The sequence below is a fragment of the Oncorhynchus mykiss genome, chromosome 5 (assembly GCF_013265735.2).
Source record: "Oncorhynchus mykiss isolate Arlee chromosome 5, USDA_OmykA_1.1, whole genome shotgun sequence".
NCBI classification, from domain to species: Eukaryota; Metazoa; Chordata; class Actinopteri; order Salmoniformes; family Salmonidae; genus Oncorhynchus; species Oncorhynchus mykiss.
The window spans coordinates 26,458,103-26,476,580 of record NC_048569.1 but is presented as its reverse complement, the minus strand read 5'-3'; the positions used below and the strand labels follow the sequence as shown (position 1 = coordinate 26,476,580).

The window sequence follows — 18,478 nt, the reverse complement described above, 5'->3', positions numbered from 1 at the left end:
CTGCTGCTACATAACTGTATATATCTACCTGCTGCTCCGTAACGTATATATCTACCTGCTGCTACATAACTGTATATATCTACTTGCTGCTCCGTAACGTATATATCTACCTGCTGCTACATAACGTATATATCTACCTGCTGCTACATAACTGTATATATCTACCTGCTGCTACATAAAGTACATATCTACCTGCTGCTACATAACGTACATATCTACCTGCTGCTACATAACCGTATATATGTACCTGCTGCTACATAACCGTATATATGTACCTGCTGCTACATAACCTTATATATGTACCTGCTGCTACATAACCATATTTATGTACCTGTTGCTACATAACCGTATATATGTACCTGCTGCTACATGTAACACTACTGCCCTTTGTCAGATGTTTCTGATTAGAGATGTTTGAACCAGTAGCCTAGATCAGTGGTTTCCAAACATTTTATAGTCCCGTACCTCTACAAACATTCAACCTCCAGCTGCGTACCCCCTCTAGCACCAGGGGCAGCGCACTCTCAAATGGTGTTTTTTGCCATCATTGTAAGCCTGCCACACACACACACACACACACACACACACACACACACACACACACACACACACACACACGCACACACACACACAATTCATTTTCAAAGTAAGTATTTATTGATGGACTTGTTCCCTCAATTAAAAGTGTTATTATTTCTCCTTCTTTCACTCTCTGTCCCTCACATTTTTCATTTATCCCTGTTGCCCATTTGTCCTGTTTCTGCTCCTTTCTGCTCCTATTCTCTCTGTGAGTTTTTGTTACAACCCTGCTCATGGCAAGTGACAAAGAGCTCTTATAGGACCAGGGCACAAATAATAATATAATAATAATCAATAATTTTGCTCTTTATTTAGCCATCTTGCATATAAAACCTTATTTGTTCATCGAAAATTGTGAATAACTCACCACAGGTTAATGAGAAGAGTGTGCTTGAAAGGATGCTCATAACTCTGCAATGTTCGGTTGTATTGGAGAGAGTCTCAGTCTAAAATCATTTTCCACACACAGTCTGTGCCTGTATTTTGAGTTTTCATGCTAGTGAGGGCCGAGAATCCACTCTCACATTAGGTACGTGGTTGCAAAGGGCATCAGTGTCTTAACAGCGCGATTTGCCAAGGCAGGATACTCTGAGCGCAGCCTAATACAGAAATCTGGAAGTGGCTTCTGATTAAATTAAATTTTCACAGAACCGCTTGTTGAAATTTCGCTGAGGCTCTCTTGTTCAGATATCGGTAAGTGGACTGGAGGCAGGGCATGAAAGAGATAACGAATCCAGTTGTTTGTGTCATGCGCTCCGGGAAAGTACCTGCGTAATTGCGCACCCAACTCACTCAGGTGCTTCAATATATCACATTTGACATTGACCGTAAGCTTGAGTTCATTTGCACACAAGAAATCATAGAATGATGGAAATACCTACAATGATGGAAATACCTGTGTGTTGTCCTTGTTAATGCAGACAGAGAAGAACTCCAACGTCTTAATCATAGCCTCAATTATGTCCCACACATTGAATATAGTTGCAAAGAGTCCCTGTAATCCTAGACTCAGATAATTCAGGCGAGAAAAAACATCACCCAGGCCAATCGTGTTAGAAACTCATCATCATGCAAACGGTCAGACAAGGGAAAATGATGGTCAGTAAAGAAAACTTGAAGCCCGTCTCTCAATTCAAAAAAACGTGTCAATACTTTGCCCCTTGATAACCAGCGCACTTCTGTATGTTGTTAAAGCGTTACATGGTCGCTGCCCATATCATTGCATAGTACAGAAAATACACGAGAATTCAGGGGCCTTGCTTTAACAAAGTTAAGCATTTACACTGTAGTGTCCATAACGTCTTTCAAGCTGTCAGGCATTCCCTAGTCAGCAAGAGCCTCTCGTGGATGCTGCAGTGTACCCAAGTGGCTTCAGGAGCAACTGCTTGCACGCCCGTTACCACTCCACTATGTATACCTGTCATGGCTTTTGTGCCATCAGTACAGATACCAACACATTTTCACCACCGAAGTCCATTTGATGTCACAAAGCTGTCCAGTACTTTAAAAATATCCTCTCCTGTTGTCCTGGTTTCCAGTGGTTTGCAGAAGAGGATGTCTTCCTTAGTTGACCCCCCATAAATGTAACGCATAGAATTCATTGGCTTGTATGCGAAGCAGTAATTGTTTCAAAACATCTCCTGCCATGTCACTGATGTATAGTTTTTGTTGGCCTTTTCCTCAACATTGTCCCAGCCATATCCGCGGCAGCAGGAAGAATTAAGTCCTCCACAATAGTATGGGGCTTGCCTGTCCTAGACACTCGGTAACTCACCATATAAGTGTCACGACTTCCGCCGAAGTTGGCTCCCCTGCCTGTTCGGGCGGTGCTCGGCGGTAGTCGTCACCATCCTACTAGCCTTTTTCGTTTGTCTGTTGGTTTTGTCTTATTAGTTTCACCTGTGTGTATTTTAGTTTAATTAGCTTCCCTATATGTAGTAGTTTGTCCCGCCCTTGTTTTGTGCGGGATTGTTTTTTGTTACTCTGTTGGATGTGGTTTTCATGTGTGTATTCTCCGGACTGTTTGGTCCTGTGTTTGGGCTGGTCTGTTCTCTGCGCCCTGTATGTTGGCGTGACCGTTTTTTGTCCGGAGAATAAATCACGATATACTGAACCCTGCTCTCTGCGCCTGATTCCAACCCACCACTCCTAGTATCCCATGACAGAATCCCGCACCACTACACATGGAATCATCAGGAGCAGCCGCATCTCCTCTCCCATCGATGGAGGAGAGGGTCCTCCATCATACCAGTGTTCTTCATAGGATTGGTTCGGCCATGGACCAAATGATGGAGTGGATGGATCGATGGGAGAAGAGTGGCCTTCCCACCTCATCTCCAGCACCCCCTCCTCCTGCACCTCCTGTTCCTGCTACCACATCTGGCTCCGGGGCTCTTCGGCTGACGTTCCCACGGGAGTATGATGGAACGGCGGCTGGGTGCCAGGGTTTCCTTCTACAACTGGAACTGTACCTGGCTACCGTGCTTCCTGCTCCCCCCGGAGAGGAGAGCGTGAGCGCCCTCGTCTCCTGTTTGACTGGGCGAGCCCTCGAGTGGGCCAACACAGTGTGGAATGGTCCGGACTCGGCGAGGGATAATTACCCCGAGTTCACCTGCCGATTCCGAGTTGTGTTTGCCCATTCACCAGAGGGTCGGGCGGCGGGTGAACGGCTGTTCCACCTGCGTCAGGAGACGAGGAGCGTGCAGGACTTTGCCCTGGATTTCAGGACCTTGGCCGCAGGAGCAGGGTGGAACGACAGGGCCCTGATAGATCATTTCCGATGCAGTCTCAGGGAGGACGTCCGCAGGGAGCTAGCATGTCGGGACACCACCCTCACACTGGATGAACTCATTGACTTGGCTATCCGTCTCGACAACCTGCTGGCTGCCCGCGGGCGTTCGGATCAGGTCCTGTCGTTTCCACTTCCCAGCCCTCCTGCCCCTATCCCTATAAGTTAGGAGGGGCGGCTTCGAGGGGGACCAGAGGAGGAGTGTCCTCCTGCACCAGTTGTGGTCGGCGAGGGCACACGGCCGACCGGTGCTGGAGGAACTCGTCTGGGAGTCGGGAGGGCAGGCGGAGCACTACTCGATCACCCCAGGTGAGTAAGCACCAGACTCACCCAGAGCTTCCTGTCGGTCATATGTATGTGTTAACTTCTTTCCCTGGGTTTCTTCCCTCTCTACAGCATAAGGCGCTAGTCGATTCAGGCGCAGCTGGGAATTTCATGGATCGTGGGCTCGCGTTAAGGCTAGGGATTCCCCTAGTGTCGTTAGACCTACCTTTCCCCGTGCACTCCTTAGATAGCCAACCATTAGGGTCAGGAGTAGTTAGGGAGGCTACGGTGCCGCTGGACATGGTAACGCAGGGGGGTCATAAGGAGCAGATTAGTCTGTTCCTTATAGATTCACCTGCGTTTCCAGTGGTGTTGGGAATTCCCTGGCTAGCTCAACACAACCCAGTGATTTCCTGGCGACAGGGGGTTCTTAAGGGGTGGTCAGAGGAGTGTTCAGGCAGGTGTATAGGAGTTGTCGTTGGTGCGACTACGGTGGAGAGTCCAGACCAGGTTTCCACTGTGCGCATTCCCTCTGAATATGCCGATTTGGCTATCGCCTTCAGTAAAAAGAGGGCGACCCAATTACCACCCCATCGTCGAGAGGACTGCGCGATAAACCTGGAGAACGCTGCACTTCCTAGGAGTCACATGTATTCATTGTCACAGGAGGAGACAGTAGCGATGGAAACATATGTTGCTGAATCGCTGGGACAGGAGTACATTCGGCCCTCCGCATCACCCGTCTCCTCAAGCTTCTTTTTTGTGAAGAAGAAGGATGGAGGTCTGCGTCCGTGCATTGATTATAGAGGTCTAAATTCCATCCCAGTGGGGTTTAGTTACCCACTACCTCTCATCTCTACAGCGGTGGAATCATTTCACGGGGCGCGCTTTTTCACAAAACTGGACATGAGGAGTGCGTATAATCTGGTACGTATCCGGGGAGGAGACGAGTGGAAAACCGCATTTAGTACTACATCTGGTCATTATGAGTACCGCGTCATGCCATATGGGTTGAAGAATGCTCCAGCCGTCTTCCAATCCTTCGTAGATGAGATTCTCCGAGACCTGCTCGGGCAGGGAGTGGTAGTGTACATCGATGACATCTTGATCTATTCTGCCACACGTGCGGCGCATGTGTCTCTGGTGCGTAAGGTACTTGGGCGACTGCTGGAGCATGACCTGTATTGCAAGGTGGAGAAATGTGAGTTTTTCAAACAGGCAGTTTCCTTCCTGGGTTATCGTATTTTCACCTCCGGGGTGGTGATGGAGGATGACCGCGTTACAGCCATGCATAATTGGCCGACTCCGACCACGGTGAAAGAAGTGCTGCGGTTTTTAGGGTTTGCCAATTACTACCGGAGGTTTATCCGGGGTTTTGGTCAGGTGACTGCTCCCATCACCTCACTGCTGAAGGGAGGACCGGTGCGCTTGCGTTGGTCAGCAGAGGCGGGCAGAACTTTCAGTCGTTTGAAGGAGCTGTTCACCAATGCGCCTATGTTGGCACATCCGGACCCCTCTGTAGCGTTCATAGTGGAGGTGGACGCGTCCGAGGCGAGGTTGGGGCCGTGCTGTCCCAGCGCTCGGGCGTGCCACCCAAGCTCCGCCCTTGTGCCTTCTTTTCGAGAAAGCTCGGTCCAGCGGAGCGAAACTATGATGTGGGGGACCGGGAGTTGTTAGCTGTAGTCAAGGCTCTGAAGGTGTGGAGACATTGGCTTGAGGGGGCGAAACACCCTTTTCTCATCTGGACTGACCATCGTAATCTCGAGTATATCCGGGCAGCGAGGAGACTAAATCCACGTCAAGCTAGATGGGCCATTTTTTCACCAGGTTTCGGATTACCATCTTATACCGGCCAGGCTCCCAAAACACCAAAGCTGACGCGCTGTCCCGCCTCTATGATACCGAGGAGCGGTCCGTTGAGCCAACTCCCATCATTCCACCTTCATGTCTCGTGGCTCCGTTGGTATGGGAGGTGGACGCGGAGATAGAGAGGGCCTCACGGTTAGAGCCGGCCCCCCCTAACTGTCCAGCGGGGACTCAGTACGTGCCGAGGGGGGTCCGGGATAAACTGATCCGGTGGGCTCATACTCTCCCCTCCTCGGGTCATCCTGGCATCGAGAGGACAGTGCGGAGTCTTAGAGGGAGATACTGGTGGCCCACGCTGGCTAAGGACGTGAGATTTTATGTCTCCTCCTGCTCAGTGTGCGCTCAGAGCAAGGCTCCTCGGCACCTGCCTAGAGGGAAGTTACAACCCCTCCCCGTTCCACAACGGCCGTGGACACACTTATCGGTGGACTTTCTTACCGACCTTCCCCCATCCCAGGGAAGTACTAGGATCCTGGTCGTTGTGGATCGGTTTTCTAAGTCCTGTCGTCTCATCCCGTTGCCCGGTCTCCCTACGGCCCTGCAGACTGCAGAGGCCTTGTTTACCCATGTCTTCCGGCACTATGGGGTGCCTGAGGTCATCGTTTCTGATCGGGGTCCCCAATTCACGTCCAGAGTGTGGAGGGTGTTTATGGAGAGACTGGGGGTCTCGGTCAGCTTAACCTCAGGTTTTCACCCCGAGAGTAATGGGCAGGTGGAGCGCGTAAACCAGGATGTGGACAGGTTTCTGCGGTCCTATTGCCGGGACCGGCCTGGTGAGTGGGCACAGTATGTTCCTTGGGCTGAACTCGCTCAGAACTCCCTACGCCACTCCTCAACTAACTTGTCCCCTTTTGAGTGTGTGTTAGGCTACCAGCCGGTCCTGGCCCCATGGCATCAGAGCCAGACCGAGGCTCCTGCGGTTGAGGAATGGGTACAGCGCTCCAAGGACACCTGGAAAGCCGTCCAGGACTCGCTAAGGTTAGCGGGAGAACGGCAGAAGAGGAGCGCTGACCAGCACCGCAGTGAGGTCCCCGTGTTTGCACCGGGGGACAGGGTCTGGCTCTCGACCCAAAACCTGCCCCTCCGCCTGCCCTGTCGGAAGCTGGGGCCGCAGTGTGTGGGGCCGTTCAAAGTCCTGAGGAGAATAAACAAGGTGTGTTACAGGTTACAACTTCCTAGGTATTACCGTATTAACCCCTCGTTTCATGTGTCTCTCCTCAGGCCGGTGGTGGCTGGTCCCCTGCAAGAAGGTGAGGTGCCTACGGTCCCTCTGCCCCCCCTGGACATCGAGGGGTCCCCGGCGTACACGGTTTGTGGCATTCTGGATTCGAGACGCCGGGTGGGGGGCCTACAGTACCTTGTGGACTGGGAGGGGTACGGTCCTGAGGAGAGATGCTGGGTTCCGGTGGGGGACATTTTGGACCCTTCTCTCCTGAGAGATTTCCACCGCCTCCACCCGGATCGCCCGGCGTCTCGTCCTCCGGGTCATCCTCGAGGCCGGTGGCGGCGCGCTGCGGGAGCCGCGCGTCGGGGGGGGGGGGGGATACTGTCACGACTTCCGCCGAAGTTGGCTCCCCTGCCTGTTCGGGCGGTGCTCAGCGGTCGTCGTCACCGTCCTACTAGCCGCTACCGATCCCTTTTTCGTTTGTCTGTTAGTTTTGTCTTATTAGTTTCACCTGTGTGTATTTTAGTTTAATTAGCTTCCCTATATGTAGTAGTTTGTCCCGCCCTTGTTTTGTGCGGGATTGTTTTTTGTTACTCTGTTGGATGTGGTTTTCATGTGTGTATTCTCTGGACTGTTTGGTCCTGTGTTTGGGCTGGTCTGTTCTATGTATGTTGGCGTGACCGTTTTTTTGCCGGAGAATAAATCACGATATACTGAACCCTGCTCTCTGCGCCTGATTCCAACCCACCACTCCTAGTATCCCGTGACAATAAGACGCTTCTAGCCCCTTCTTATTAATGGTTTCTGTTGCTTTTATACGTCTTACTACTCAAAAGTCATCTTAATTCTCGCTCAAAAAACTTGTGGCTTATTTTTCAAATTGTCATGTTTTGTTTCAAAATGTCTGCGCAAGAGTGAAGGTTTCATCGAGTTGTGAGAAAGGCACTACTCCCAAGATAAGTGAACCCCAAATCAATGTAGTTCTCATCATATTTGCGGCTTTTCGATGGTCCAACGTCCCTGTCTGTTATTCGGTGCTTTCCCTGGGTAAGGGGGCAGTAGCTCTTCGGCTGCATCAGATTCACAACTGTCAGTGTCCATGCTAGTTGGGCAAACAACAAATGTAGAATTACTGATGCTAGCATTGGATGTGTTTGTGGAAGCAGAACAACGTGCGTTGTCGACAGGTGCAGGTGTAGTACTGCTGGTAGTAGCAGTACTACCAGTAGAGCTGGTATGTGTCTCTATGGAGGCGGGCCTCACTAAATGGACTGTTTGAAAATGTGAAGAAAAAATGTTGTAAAAAAAAAAAGGACATGAATCACATTTTTATTTGGCGTACCCCCGACGCGTACCCCAGTTTGGGGAATAGCTAGCCTAGATCAAAGAGAAAAATACAGAAGCCTTCTTCATGGACCAGCTTAAAGCGTTTACCCCTCTTCATAGCTTTGAGTGACATTTCACTAACAACCAATATCATTGTGTGCTCTGTCTGTTTCCCCCTCTTAACTGCCTACCTACCGTTCCTTATTCATGCCATTCATTCTGTATAATAGCTCATTTCTAATATATAAACATTTCCTCTCCTCCCTTCATCTCTTCAGAATGCCTTGTGATTGTTCACCAGGACAACAACATGTCTAATGAAGACAGGGTCAAACATAGCTACTGCGTATGGGTGGAGAATTGTGAGACATGAGGATGACAGGGAGAGAGAGAGAGAGATATAGAGAGAGAAAGAGAGAGAGAGAGAAAGAGAGAGAGAGAGAGAGAGAGCGGGATCAGACTAGTTTTATATTGTGATTAAAACAGTGCTTTTTCAAACATTCCCTAACCCCTCAACCTAAAAAAGAGCAAGCCTCATCACTATCGTTGCGTGACGGATGGTGTGAGTGTGAGCTGATAGAATGGAGAACAGAGACCAGCTCTCCTCTCCTCTTTTTCTCTGCATGCCCACAGAAGAGACATGCAGTAGGTCGTTGGCTAATGAGAGGATGAAAGAGAAGGAGAAAACACCCCTCCGCCCACTCAGCCAGCTGGGGATGAGTCACCGGCTCTCCTCCCTCTGTCCTCTATCTACCTCTGTCCTCTCTCTACCTCTGTCCTCTATCTACCTCTCTCCTCTCTCTACCTCTGTCCTCTCTCTACCTCTCTCCTCTCTCTACCTCTGTCCTCTTTCTACCTCTCTCCTCTCTCTACCTCTCTCCCCTCTCTACCTCTCTCTTCTCTCTACCTCTGTCCTCTCTCTACCTCTGTCCTCTCTCTACCTCTGTCCTCTCTCTACCTCTCTCCTCTCTCTACCTCTCTCCTCTCTCTACCTCTCTCCTCTCTCTACCTCTCTCCTCTCTCTACCTCTGTCCTCTCTCTACCTCTGTCCTCTCTCTACCTCTGTCCTCTTTCTACCTCTCTCCTCTCTCTACCTCTGTCCTCTCTCTACCTCTGTCCTCTCTCTACCTCTGTCCTCTCTCTACTTCTGTCCTCTTTCTACCTCTCTCCTCTATCTACCTCTGTCCTCTCTCTACCTCTCTCCTCTCTCTACCTCTGTCCTCTCTCTACCTCTCTCCTCTCTCTACCTCTGTCCTCTTTCTACCTCTCTCCTCTCTCTACCTCTCCTCTCTCTACCTCTGTCCTCTCTCTACCTCTCTCCTCTCTCTACCTCTGTCCTCTCTCTACCTCTGTCCTCTCTCTACCTCTGTCCTCTCTCTACTTCTGTCCTCTTTCTACCTCTCTCCTCTATCTACCTCTGTCCTCTCTCTACCTCTCTCCTCTCTCTACCTCTGTCCTCTCTCTACCTCTCTCCTCTCTCTACCTCTGTCCTCTTTCTACCTCTCTCCTCTCTCTACCTCTCCTCTCTCTACCTCTGTCCTCTCTCTACCTCTGTCCTCTCTCTACCTCTGTCCTCTTTCTACCTCTCTCCTCTCTCTACCTCTGTCCTCTCTCTACCTCTGTCCTCTCTCTACCTCTGTCCTCTCTCTACTTCTGTCCTCTTTCTACCTCTCTCCTCTCTCTACCTCTGTCCTCTCTCTACCTCTCTCCTCTCTCTACCTCTCTCCTCTCTCTATCTCTGTCCTCTCTCTACCTCTCTCCTCTCTCTACCTCTGTCCTCTCTCTACCTCTGTCCTCTCTCTACCTCTCTCCTCTCTCTACCTCTCTCCTCTCTCTACCTCTGTCCTCTCTCTACCTCTCTCTTCTCTCTACATCTGTCCTCTCTCTACCTCTGTCCTCTCTCTACCTCTCTCCTCTCTCTACCTCTCTCCTCTCTCTACCTTTCTCCTCTCTCTACTTCTGTCCTCTTTCTACCTCTCTCCTCTCTCTACCTCTGTCCTCTCTCTACCTCTCTCCTCTCTCTACCTCTGTCCTCTCTCTACCTCTGTCCTCTCTCTACTTCTGTCCTCTTTCTACCTCTCTCCTCTCTCTACCTCTGTCCTCTCTCTACCTCTCTCCTCTCTCTACCTCTGTCCTCTCTCTACCTCTGTACTCTCTCTACCTCTCTCCTCTCTCTACCTCTCTCCTCTCTCTACCTCTGTCCTCTCTCTACCTCTCTCTTCTCTCTACATCTGTCCTCTCTCTACCTCTGTCCTCTCTCTACCTCTCTCCTCTCTCTACCTCTCTCCTCTCTCTACCTTTCTCCTCTCTCTACTTCTGTCCTCTTTCTACCTCTCTCCTCTCTCTACCTCTGTCCTCTCTCTACCTCTCTCCTCTCTCTACCTCTGTCCTCTCTCTACCTCTGTCCTCTCTCTACTTCTGTCCTCTTTCTACCTCTCTCCTCTCTCTACCTCTCTCCTCTCTCTACCTCTGTCCTCTCTCTACCTCTCTCCTCTCTCTGTCCTCTTTCTACCTCTCTCCTCTCTCTACTTCTCCTCTCTCTACCTCTGTCCTCTCTCTACCTCTCTCCTCTCTCTACCTCTGTCCTCTCTCTACCTCTCTCCTCTCCCTTCATCTATCTCTCTATGCTGCTCACGCGCTGAGGGCCGATCCGATGCTCCTCCGGCGCTATCTATCCTTTTCACTCTCATTCTCTCTCCCTCTGTGTATATTCTGATTGGGAGTCTTGTGTGCTGAAGGCTGCTCCAATGCACCCTGGTCCTCCCTCTCTTTTCCCATCTCTCCACTCTCCTCTTCCCGCCTCACGTTCCCTCAATCTCCCTATCTCGTATCCTCCCTCTCTTCCCCATCTCCTCTCTGCTCCTAATCCCTCTCTCTCTACCGCTCCTCCTCTCTCTCTTTCTCTCCACCTCTTCATGTCAAGACAGAGGGGATGGGGGTGTGTTGCTCCTCCATTAATTAGCTTCGTGCCACAGTGACCTTTTACTGCAGCAGCCTGGCATTGTGGGAAAACATCTGTCCGTTCATCCGTCTGCCCATCTGACTGACTCTGCCAGGGTAATGGGTTCACACCCAAAGTCACCTGTCCAGTTAGCCTGGTTTGCATTGCTAACTATGCCTCATAAACAGTAGCCAAGCTCATCGTGAGTTTTTAGCTACGTTAGCGCTGAGCTAGCCAGGTTCCATACTATTGTACAACCTCACCAGAGGAGGTTGGTGTGAGGAGCTATAGGAGGATGGGCTCATTGTAATGGCTGGAATGGAATAAATGAGAGATATGTTTCATTGTCACATACACTGGATAGGTGCAGTGAAATGTGTTCAACGCCCCTGGAGCAAATTAGGGTTAAGCTTTTACTGCAGTGGGCTAAATCAGGGTCACACAGAGGTAGTCCTAAACAAATCTACTTTGAAAAAAATATATACACCATACATACATGGTTGTGAGCTTAAGAAAAATAAAGGATACCATGGCAGATATAGAGTTTAAATGTATTGCATAGAGTCTGCATCCCAATATTACAATTTAGATACTTTTTTCTCTCACTTATAGTAATAACGTCATGGTGCCTCATGCTATTTTCTACCCCTCCTGGGAGTCTACATCTATTCTATTGATAATGGATGGGGAGAGTCAGCAAGTACTGGAGCACAGCAGCACACCCTGACCAGCCAGGAACACAGTAGGTACCTCTGGTAGACTTCAGCCGAATCCAGCTCCCTCTCTCTCCTCTTTCTCTGCACAAATCCCCGGAAAGCCCTGCCGGGACGTGGCACAGAATGAAAGGATGAGAGGGAGAATGCTGGCTTAGCACGAGGTGAGAGATGTAGCGCAAGAGGAAGAGGAGGGGAGGCGTGGGGTATTGGCAGGGTTTAGCCACAGTACTCTGGGGCATGTAGCTGTAACGGCTAGGTTTGCATCATCGGGATTTGGGATGCTGGCTCTTTGTTTGAGTTAGTTAAGGAGGTTAGCGTCAGAAGTTAGGGCCAGCTGGGGTTTAGCTGAAGAGTTGATCATGTGGGTTAGTTGGAGGTATCAAGCAGCCAGAGGTGAGGGAGAACAGTGCAGCAGCCAGATCAGTCTGCATCTTGCGGCTGGGTATGGGTTATTAGCTGTCTGTCTGTGCCAGTCGCCCCAGGGTCTTCTTGCAGTGTGGATTAGAGCTAAGTTTAGCTGCAGTGACAGGGCTCAGGACGGCTCAGCGCACAGAGGCCCTTTTCCATGGCTTGCTTTTGGGGTTGGCTAAAGGCTCAGTTGCAGTCAGTTGCAGTGGATTAGTGAAGGTTTCAGTCAGTGGCATGGGTTTGTTTTGCATAGGGGTTCAGCTAACTACAACGGCAATGTCTGGGTTGTAGTGGGTTAGGACATGATTTCACTGTTGGTAGAGCACTCAGCCCAGGGAAACACTCAGCCCAGGGAAGGGTAACAGGTCATGGGGTTAAAGGTCATAGGGTTAAGGGGGTTTAGGAGCGGGAGGGAAGCTCGATTCAACAGGTCAAAGATACTCACGATATCCTGCAGTGGGTCAGAGAAAGAAGTGCATGAAGGAGAAAGAGAGAGAAAGACATTAACATCCTATAGGTCATGACTATTACAATGTGTGTGTTTTAAAGGAGAGAGAGAGAGAGAGAGAGAGAGAGAGAGAGAGAGAGAGAGAGAGAGAGAGAGAGAGAGAGAGAGAGAGAGAGAGAGAGAGAGAGAGAGAGAGAGAGAGAGAGAGAGAGAGAGAGAGAGAGAGAGAGAGAGAGAGAGAGAGAGAAGAAGGATAGATAGATAGAGAGAGAAAGAGAGAGAGAGAGAGAGAATATTTTTAATTTTTTCTGGATGTTGATTCCCAGTGACATCCCATCTAGCACATAATGTTCTGAGAACCATATGTTTCTTAGATCTTGGTGAGAGCGTAGTTGTCCTATGGTTATTTTGCATACAACCTTCCCACAACATTCTGGGAAACATGCAGGATAGTTGCTTGACTTTGGAAAATTCTCAGCATATTTAAGGATCTTTTATATTTTTTAGGTATTTCATTACTTTAACAGGACATTTCCTAAAAGTTCAAACATGGTTACATGTTTGAACTTGGTTAATGTTTTGGATTGAAATTGGGAATGTTTTCAAATAGTTCAGAGAATGTTAAGAAATGACATTCTTCTGTTGGAATTTCAGTACTTCAGCATAACGTTTCATACAGCTTTCCTCAGGGTTCTATTTAAAACCAGTTAAATGTAACTGAATGTAATCTAAAATGTAATCTACATAATCCCCAAAAGTAATTAGTTATCATGAGAGGGCCATAAACAATAAGTAGTAATGCTTCATTCGGCAAGAAAAGTTCAAATCTCACCATTCTGGGGTTTTTTTGGAATACATTGCTGAGATGTAGTCCCTTTTGAGGATACAAGCTCAAGTACACAGTACAATTATGATTAAAATATGAAATATTTGATGATGTATTTCCTATTCAACAAAACTGTATAAGGCTTCAAATTACTTATATGCTTTCTAAATATAGTATAATCAAATTATAAAACAACTAACTATAAGATTTCACTTTCCTTATAACTGTAAAATACATATTTGTATGTTTAGTGTTATCGAAAATGTATATATTTTCTAAAGATCTCTCTTGATCAAAACGTCTGCCCCTATTACTGTGGACGGCTCACAGAGCTCTAGTATGTTAGGAACTTGCCTTTCATCTCATATTAATCTTGTCCCTCTATAACAAACAGAGAGTGTTTTTTGATTAAAATCAGCATAACGTTTGTCTGTAGGTTTCCTCATGGTTTTATTTAATGTCATGGTCTCAGAACGTTAAGAACATGTTCCATAAAAAACGCAAGAAAGCATTAGTAATGTTAAAATAACTCTCTCTATCCTCTATCTTGTTAATTGTGTTCACGTGTGTTGGCGCGCCCACTAATTGTCCACACCTGATCTTAATGAGGGTTTGTTTCCTTTGAAATGGGGTCTGTTTGAATAGACTAAAATAAACAGCTTTTTAAGATGCCTTACTAGCTCGATCCTGGTGGTGCAGTGGACTAATTCCAAGGGTAAAGAACAGAAGATCATAGGTTTGAAACTCACTGATGCTGTGTCACAATAAATAAATAAAAATGTGTTTGCATAATTAATGCCTAAGCAAAATATTTCCATGGGTCCTATCTGTGCTTGGAGTTTAAAACAATTAACCCAAACTAAGTTAAAATGTTCTCAGAACATGAATACAACCTCCCAGGAAAATTGTCAGGGAACCATAGTGAAACATTCTCAGAACAGTAATAAAACCTCCCAGGAAAACTGTCAGGGAACCATAGTGAAACATTCTCAGAACAGTAATAAAACCTCCCAGGAAAACTGCCAGGGAACCATAGTGAAACATTCTCAGAACAGTAATAAAACCTCCCAGGAAAACTGTCAGGGAACCATAGTGAAACATTCTCAGAACAGTAATAAAACCTCCCAGGAAAACTGTCAGGGAACCATAGTGAAACATTCTCAGAACCTACCTCTAATATTTCCGAGATCAAGCGACATTTTCACTTCCGTTCTCAGAAGGTTTAAAAAACGTTCAGTTTTACCAGTCAGGAAACGTAGTTCCCAGAGCCAATGGGAAATTAAAAATGTACGTTCCCACAACTTCCAAGGAACCAAATGTGCTAGCTGGGATGTCAGTGTGTTCCCAGAGAGACAGGTGTTCAGTTGTTAGCAGGGCTAGCACCTGCACAAGCATCTGTCCCTAAGGTCACACTGATTCACTGTAACTAGCTTACTGTAGACAACTGTGGCTTGTTGTGGGAGATATTATGCATGTGAATGTGTGTGGGTGTGCACTAGTCTATGTACATATATGTGTGTGTCTAACTGTTTGGTCCTCTATGTGGTATGTTTGTTTGATAATATTATATTTTTGTATGTGTGTGTGTGTGTGTGTGTGTGTGTGTGTGTGTGTGTGTGTGTGTGTGTGTGTGTGTGTGTGTGTGTGTGTGTGTGTGTGTGTGTGTGTGTGTGTGTGTGTGTGTGTGTGTGTGTGTGTGTGTGTGTGTGTGTGTGTGTGTGTGTGCTTCTGTGTATGTGTGTGAGGCCTGGGTACTCACGCCTGCATGGTGGTAGAAGCAGTCTGAAAGCTGAACATGTTTTCTTTTGGGTACCAGTTGTTGTCCTCTGTGGCGAGAGAGATAATGAATGGAAGTTACAGTAGCAGCCAGCCACATAGTGTGTATGTTTTTAAACGCTTTATAGCAACGATAGGAAACCTCAAAGGGCACAGCACCAGTCCACTCCACAGAGGGAGAGAGGGAGACACACAGGGAGAGAGAGCAGAGGAGAGACGAAGAGTCAGAAATACAGACCACGCCACAATCCAACTAACATCGACCCCCCCCTTCACCACACAACCCCCTTTGGATTTCAGCGCCTCTCCCTCTCTGTCTCCCCCGGCTCACCTCTCTCCAGCCCAGTCATCCGGTCCACACTCCACATCCTCTCAAGGAGTCTGTGTTGCTTGCCTGCCTCGCGGGAGCTCTCTAGATCCAGGGAGCCCTGGCTACGGGATGGAGCCCCGCTAGAGTCCAAGGCCATGTTGAGGCTGCAGTCCTCCCGCGAGCCCCCCTTTCCCCCCTCACCCCAGCTGCGGATGTTGTGGGCGCTGACCGAGCTTGACAGGGGCTGCTGGGACAGGTGGTGGTGGCTGCCATGGTGACCATGGTGGGCAGCACCCCCGCCGGTAACAGCCAGGGTGTGGTGGTTGCTGCTGCTGCCGCCGGCAACAGGGTTGCCGTGACGATGGCTCCCATCGTCGCGATGAGTGTTGCCACGGTGTCCATGGCGAAGGTGGTGCTGGGTGGGGGAGGAGGTGGAGGAGGGGGAGGTGGAGGGCTGGACCAGGGTCGACGCCCCCTTCAGCACTTCCAGCTCCAGGCTCTCCTTGCTGCCCCGGTTGCTACCCAGCATACTGTGCTCTCCGGTGATGGTGTAGACACGGGCAGGCTGCAGGGCACACTCCACACACTTCTGCTGGTCCTCTTCGGCTGAGAAGCTGCGCTCCAGAGACAGGCGGGTCTTGGTGGTGGTGATGGAGGGGGGCGGGGGCTGGAGGTGGCCCAGCGGAGATTTCACCAGGCTGGACTCAGGGGGGGCTGGAGAACCCCTGTGGGGGTATGGATGGTTGTTGTTGTGGTGACGGACACCACCAGGGGAGTCAGAGTCTGGGCCCACAAATGTGTCAGACAGGAGATGGGCTGCAAGGTAAAGCAGAAGGAGAGAGATGGAGGAGTTACAGAATAAGACAAATAGAAATAGAGAGCAGATAGGACAGAGAATAGGAGAGTGGAACATTATCCTCCATCAGTGATTTACATATCAATTAGAAGATAGAGTAAATATGCTGTTCCAAAAGAAAAGAGAGAAAAGCACATGAGGAAAATGAACAGAAAAATGGAGGGAGAACAAACGGTGGCAGTTAGGGAAGGATGCTGACCTGATCCGTTTTGGTTCTCAGGGTGTGTGTGGGACAGGTACTCTCCAAATGCTCGCGCTGCTCTGTAGAGACACACACATGACACACGCTGATGTCAACACATGAGTGACAGGGAGAGAGAAAGATAAGAAGATTGTTGTTTTTGTTTACTTAATCGCCTGCTTTATAAGTGTGTGCCACCCACAGATTACAATGTAGCTGTTTATCTCTCAACTCCAGGCAGGCTCAGAGAGATAGAGAGAGAGAGAGAGAGAGAGGTGGGAGAGAGAGAGAGAGAGAGAGAGAGAGAGAGAGAGAGAGAGAGAGAGAGAGAGAGAGAGGGGGGAGAGAGAGAGACAGAGAGAGAGAGAGAGAGAGAGAGAGAGAGAGAGAGAGAGAGAGTCAGAGAGAGTGGTTGAAAAACAAGTTTTAATGACTCCAACCTAAGTATATGTAAACTTCCGACTTCAACTGTATATATATATTGGAGTCATTAAAACTAGTTTTTCAACCACTCCCCCTGGATATTAATTTCTATGTGTGGATTTGCAAGTCCGTCTTTTCATGGTTGTCAATATGAATATATTATAGGATCTCCCTGTCGGAAGCAGGTCTAGAGATTCAGCCCTGTTACACACAAATATATATATATATACAGTTGAAGTCGGAGGTTTACATACACTTAGGTTGGAGTCATTAAAACTCATTTTTCAACCACTCCACAAATTTCTTGTTAACAAACTATAGTTTTAGCAAGTTGGTTAGGACATCTACTTTGTGCATGACACAATACATTTTTCCCACAACTGTTTACAAACATATTATTTCCCTTACAATTCACTGTATCACAAGTTTACATACACTAAGTTGACTGTGCCTTTAAACAGCTTGGAAAATTCCTGAAAATGATGTCATGGCTTTAGAAGATTCTGATAGACTAATTGACATCATTGGAGTCAATTGGAGGTGTACTTGTGGATGTATTTCAAGGTCTACCTTCAAACTCAGTGCCTCTTTGCTTGACATCATGGGAAAATCAAAAGAAATCAGCCAAGACCTTGTAGAGTCTGATTCATCCTTGGGAGCCGTCATACCGCTCAGGAAGGAGACATGTTCTGTCTCCTAGAGATGAACGTACTTTGGTGCGAAAAGTACAAATCAATCGCAGAACAACAGCAAAGGACCTTGTGAAGATGCTGGAGGAAACAGGTACAAAAGTATCTATATCCACAGTAAAACAAGTCCTATATCGACATAACCTGAAAGGCCGTTCAGTAAGGAAGAAGCCACTGCTCCAAAACCGCCATAAAAAAACAGACTACGGTTTGCAACTGCACATGGGGACAAAGATTGTACTTTTTGGAGAAATGTCCTCTGGTTTGACGAAACAAAAATATAATTGTTTGGCCATAATGACCATTGCTATGTTTGGAAGAAAAGGGGGAGGCTTGCAAACCGAAGAACACCATCCCAACCGTGAAGCATGGGGGTGGCAGCATCATGTTGTGGGGGTGCTTTGCTGTAGGAGGCAGCATCACGAGGGAGGACAATTATGCAGATATATTGAAGCAACATATCAAGACATCATTCAAGAAGTTAAAGCTTGGTTGCAAATGGGTCTTCCAAATGGACAATGACCCCAAGTATACTTCCAAAGTTGTGGCAACATCGCTTAAGGACAACAAAGTCTGTGGGCAGAACTGAAAAAGCATGTGCGAGAAAGGAGGCCTTACAAACCTGACTCAGTTACAACAGCTCTGTCAGGAGGAATGGGCCGAAATTCACCCAACTGATTGTGAGAAGCTTGTGGAAGGCTACCCGGAACGTTTGAACCAAGGTAAACAATTTAAAGGCAATGCTACCAAGTACTAATTGAGTGTATGTAAACTTCTGACCAACTGGGAATGTGGTGAAAGAAATAAAATCTGAAATAAATAATTAATCTCTACTATTAATCTGACATTTCACATTCTTAAAATAAAGTGGTGATCCTAACTGACCTAAGAAAGGGAATTTTTACTAGGATTAAAT

The 18,478-nt window shown here is 48.0% G+C and overlaps 1 protein-coding gene across 2 annotated transcripts in view; it reads right to left on the bottom strand.

The window, feature by feature from the left end:
* LOC110522865 (NMDA receptor synaptonuclear signaling and neuronal migration factor) overlaps positions 1-18,478 on the bottom strand; it is a 64,768-nt gene that overhangs the window by 25,704 nt on the left and 20,586 nt on the right. For both annotated transcript variants that reach the window (XM_036977146.1, XM_036977147.1), the window contains exons 2-5: positions 16,469-16,530; positions 15,435-16,229; positions 15,087-15,153; positions 12,499-12,504 (exon numbers count right to left, since the gene is read on the bottom strand). In XM_036977146.1, coding sequence (XP_036833041.1) covers positions 12,499-12,504; positions 15,087-15,153; positions 15,435-16,229; positions 16,469-16,530 — 930 coding nt within the window. The remainder of the gene's footprint in view (positions 1-12,498; positions 12,505-15,086; positions 15,154-15,434; positions 16,230-16,468; positions 16,531-18,478) is intronic.